The sequence below is a fragment of the Blennius ocellaris genome, assembly GCF_963422515.1.
Source record: "Blennius ocellaris genome assembly, contig: SCAFFOLD_162, whole genome shotgun sequence".
NCBI classification, from domain to species: domain Eukaryota; kingdom Metazoa; phylum Chordata; class Actinopteri; order Blenniiformes; family Blenniidae; genus Blennius; species Blennius ocellaris.
This window is the reverse complement of record NW_027661906.1, coordinates 41,986-46,574: the sequence shown is the minus strand read 5'-3', so window position 1 is coordinate 46,574 and position 4,589 is coordinate 41,986. Positions and strand designations below refer to the sequence as shown.

At 46.5% G+C, this 4,589-nt stretch overlaps 1 protein-coding gene across 1 annotated transcript in view; it reads right to left on the bottom strand.

The window, feature by feature from the left end:
• Positions 1-3,351: 3,351 nt before the first annotated feature.
• Positions 3,352-4,589, bottom strand: part of LOC308148621 (synaptotagmin-C-like) — a gene marked incomplete at both ends in the record, with an annotated part of 26,480 nt that continues 25,242 nt past the window's right edge. The window contains one exon of the mRNA XM_080522115.1: positions 3,352-3,450. Coding sequence (XP_080378241.1) covers positions 3,352-3,450 — 99 coding nt within the window. The remainder of the gene's footprint in view (positions 3,451-4,589) is intronic.

The following is a 4,589-nucleotide window of genomic DNA, read 5'->3' as shown; positions in this document are numbered from 1 at the left end:
TGTCGTACTGTGTAGCTGAGGTTACAGTAGTAGTAGTAGTAGTAGTACTAGTAGTAGTAGTAGTAGTAGCGGTGACAGACATGGCTTTAGAAGGTTTATATAGGAAGTGCAGAAATTCCAGGCGCTTGTTTTCTCACCTCCTCCCTGTTGCTTCGTTTCGTCGAGGGGAAGTCAATTTGTGTCGGCCGAAACAGACGAGCCTCGGATATTTGTTGTCTTTTTCCCCCTTCATTTGACTTTTTTGTTGTCGTGTTCCTTCTCTTAAATGTAATCAAAACACTGAACAGATTTAAATTTTCAATCACTGTGCCATCCGATTTTTTTTTTTTTTTTCTTTTCTTTTCAACCCCCCCCCCCCTCGGACATACAGTACACAAATTTACCGAAAGAAGTACACAATCAACACAGTTACTTACGTCAGGCAAAGGGTCAGAGAGAAGTGGGGGAGGGGTTGAATGGTTGGCAGCTCATTTCAGAGACGACATAGACAGAACAAACTAATGTCTATGAAAGACAGTGTTTCCCCACCTAGTGCAATGAGGCACGTATAGTACACACACACACACACACACACACACACACACACACACACACACACACACACACACACACACACACACACGCATACAGAAAATGGCTCTTTGTAAAGACACAAGACAGAAGACACACGTTTGGCTCCGAGACGAGCTTTTCAGTCTGAGGACGCCGGGGTTTTGTTTGTGGGTTTTTTTTTTGTTGTCGTTTTTTTTTTTTTGAGAATGGGGAGGCGGGAACAGGAAAAAAAACAAAACAATAAAAACAACTGAAGGAGGACGAGGGGAGCACAGAAACGTGTCACACACAAGGTCACAGTGACACACAGGCACACGCACACACAGACACGCACAAAATACAAAACAAACACGCCCACGAACACGGAAACACACACGAGTAGAAGCAACACGGACGTGTGTGTGTGTGTCCTTCTGAAAGTCTTCGTCAGGGACGTGATGTGGAGTCGAGGACAGGCTTCTTTTTTCTTTTTTTGTTTGTTTGTTTGTTTTTGTTTTTGTTTTGTTTGTCAGCTGAAGCTCGACGACGACCTCTAGCTCCAGTAGACAAAAACACGAACTCGGGGGGGATGGTAGAGAAATAAAACAAGAGTGGTGATTCCCTCCGGCGGCTGGACGTCCGTCCCGTGACGGGGAGGCGGGGTCTCGTCCGTCCCGCGACGGGGAGGCGGGGCCGCCGCCGCTATATAGCAAAAAGTGTTGACGGGGGGAGGAGGGGAGGGGAGGGACGATCAAATCGTTCCGTGTCCCTCACTTCTTCAACTCGTCCTCGGTGGGCTGCTTAAAAAAAGAAAATCGAAAAAACGCCGTCTGTCTTCAATGGCGGCGTGTTCGTCGTGTCACACGACAGACGGACGGAGCAAAACAAAGAGGCTTCAAAGTAAATAAATAAATCAATAAATAAACAAACACCACGGAGGCCCGGGACAAAACGTAGGAGGAAGAGGGACACTTCACTTCAAGGGTGTGTGACATGCTAAGACCGACAAGTCCGTCCTCCTCTGACATCAATAGAGACCGCTGGGCGCCTCGTCCTCGTCCTCGTCCTCCCCCCCCGGAGAGGATCGGCCACGTCCCTCCATCCTCACCCCCCCCGGGGGGGGGCGTCCAGGACGGCCTGGAGGGTCCACGGTTTGTCCTGCTGAAGTTTGTAGGTGAGATGTTGTCCCGTCTGTGTGGACGTCCCGTCTGTGTGGACGTCCCGTCTGTGTGGACATCCCGTCTGTCTGTCCACCAAAGAACAACATTGACGTAGGGACTTTCTTCATGTACAGTCTGTACAGTCTGTACAGCAGCGTGAACCTTTGGTCCTGGTAGAAATCGCCGTCCGGCGATGGCTTTCTTTTTTCTTCTTTCTCTCTTTTTTCTTCTTTCTCTCTTTTTTTGTTCTTTCTTTCTTTTTTTTTCAGAGAGGAAAGTTTGTCACGTCACACTCCTCCTAGATGAGACTCTACACTATTCTGAAGCACACACGAACTACGCACATACTACAAACTCAGTATCTGTGTGTGTGTGTGTGTGTGTGTGTGTGTGTGTGTGTGTGTGTGGTGTGTGTGTGTGTGTGTGTGTGTGTGTGTGTGTGTGTGTGTGTGTGTGTGTGTGTGTGTGTGTGTGTGTGTGTGTGTGTGTGTGTGTGTGTGTGTGTGTGTGTGTGTGTGTTCATCTCCTCCCCTCCTCCCAGCTATACACCCGTCCCGCTGAACCCTCCTGGTTTCTAAAAGTGGTCTGATGCTCGGAGTGGAGTTTTGTGATGGATGGAGTCCTTTTGGGTTTTTGTTGTTGTTTGGTTGGTTGGTTGTTTGTTTGCTTGTTTTTTTCATCCCCCCCACTCCCCGGCTCGGTAAATACAGCGCAGGAGTCGGACGGTTCGTTAGCAGTTGGACACGAGCAGCGTCTCCCCGCGTCTCTCGTTCTTTGATGGAGAGAATTATTCACAGATGAAGGAGGAGAGGAAGGAAAGTCTGGAGCCGTAGAGATGAGAATGACCTGAGGAAAGAGGGGAAGAAGAGAGAAGAGGCAGATTAAGAGAGAGAGAGAGAGAGAGAGAGAGAGAGAGATCTATATGCAGTACAGTACGTCGGTGGGGAGGGGAGCTGCATTACATAACCCAGAACATCTAGATTATACAGATGCTTCTGCCTCGCAGCTCCACAGCCTCCACTTTATCACACACTCACACTCAGTCCTGCTTTTTAACACTTTGATTATTTCCCGGGGTAAATCTGACTGAAGGACATGAAGGACATGTCCCGCACGTCCTCCTCTGAGCAGGACTTAAGCATTCAAATAAATAAATAAAATAATAAGAATCCCTTTTCTGAGCAGAAATAAAGGCTGGTTTGTGGAACTATGACACATGTGGCACTACGCTGATGACTAGAGAGTGTCTAGAAGAACCTCTATGAACATGTGTGTTTTAATATAGTTTTTGATATAGGTTTTTAATATATGTGACATATATAAAATTATATATGACATATATGCACATGTATATGTGTGCATATATGTATTGTTTTTTAGTTAGTTCTTAGTTATTGCCTTGATAATGTATGACAGTTGCCAAAGTGATATATATATATATATATATATGGAAATAAAGAAGCAGTTCAGGAGACCTATATGGCCTGTATATTCACATATATGCACCTAAAGTTTACCTATATGTGGCATATATACACATGTATGCAGCATATATATTGTCATATATGTGCATATAAACTGCTTATATGTTTCATATATGCGCATATATCCTCATAGATCCACATTCCATGTGTGTCAGGAGAGGCTCACCGTGTTAGTGTTAGTCGGAGTGGGGGCTGTCCACCACGATGTGAGGTTTGGGGGACGACGCCGGCGGCAGCGGCGGCGCCTTCGACACGAACGTAGCGATCGCCTTTTCCTGCAAGGGGAGAAAAGACGTTAAGCTGGGAGCACGCACACACACACACACACACACACACACAGGCAATTAATCGCAAATGGATGTTTTGGGGCTTTTGGGAGAAAACAGAGAATCTCTGCAGAGGAAGGCTTGAACTAATGCTAATGCTAATGCTAATGCTAATGCTCTGTTTAGCTCACAGGCGGTTCTGATGGATGATTTTTCACCGTTTTTACTCCGAATTCTCATGAAAAACAGACGAAATGTTGCTCGGTAACATTTTCCTCTAAAGTTTTACAACGACACTGACTGGACCTCAAACTGGACCTCAAACCGGACCTCAAACTGGACCTCAAACCGGACCTCAAACTGGACCCCAAACTGGACCTCAACCGGACCTCAAACTGGACCTCAACCTGGATCCCAACCTGGACCTCAACCTGGACCTCAAACTGGACCTCAAACCGGACCCCAACCTGGACCTCAAACTGGACCTCAAACTGGACCTCAACCTGGACCTCAAACCGGACCTCAAACTGGACCTCAAACTGGACCTCAACCGGACCCCAACCTGGACCTCAAACTGGACCCCAAACTGGACCTCAAACTGCACCTCAAACTGGACCTCAAACCAGACCCCAAACTGGACCTCAACCGGACCTCAAACTGGACCTCAACCTGGACCTCAAACCGGACCTCAAACTGGACCTCTATCTGGCTCCAGTTTGGCCGATCAGGATTGCGCCAAGCAAATTATTAAAACTTCAAAACAAAACAATGTTTTTCTTTTCAAGCACATTTCCTGAGCTAGCCGGGACGTGGTCCCGCCGGGACCTGAGCCGCGGGACCAGCAGGAGGAAGTGTCACCGTTCTGCACCAGGAGGGTTCATTAAAACTGGCTTCGTCACATAATCACATAAATCTCCTGTCTCTCAACAAAATAGGATATAAATCAAGCCAAAGGCATTTTCATAATCAAACATTTGTAATTATAACGTCTGGTAATCACCATTTCACAATTAAAGCTCGCTAAGAAGTCACATTGACGGCTTTTAACATAATGAGGCAATTTTATAGGCTATTTCCCAAATAACAGTATATAAAGCGAACTGGATGGTGGCGCTACGTGCATATTAAAATCAATTAATTTCCCTATT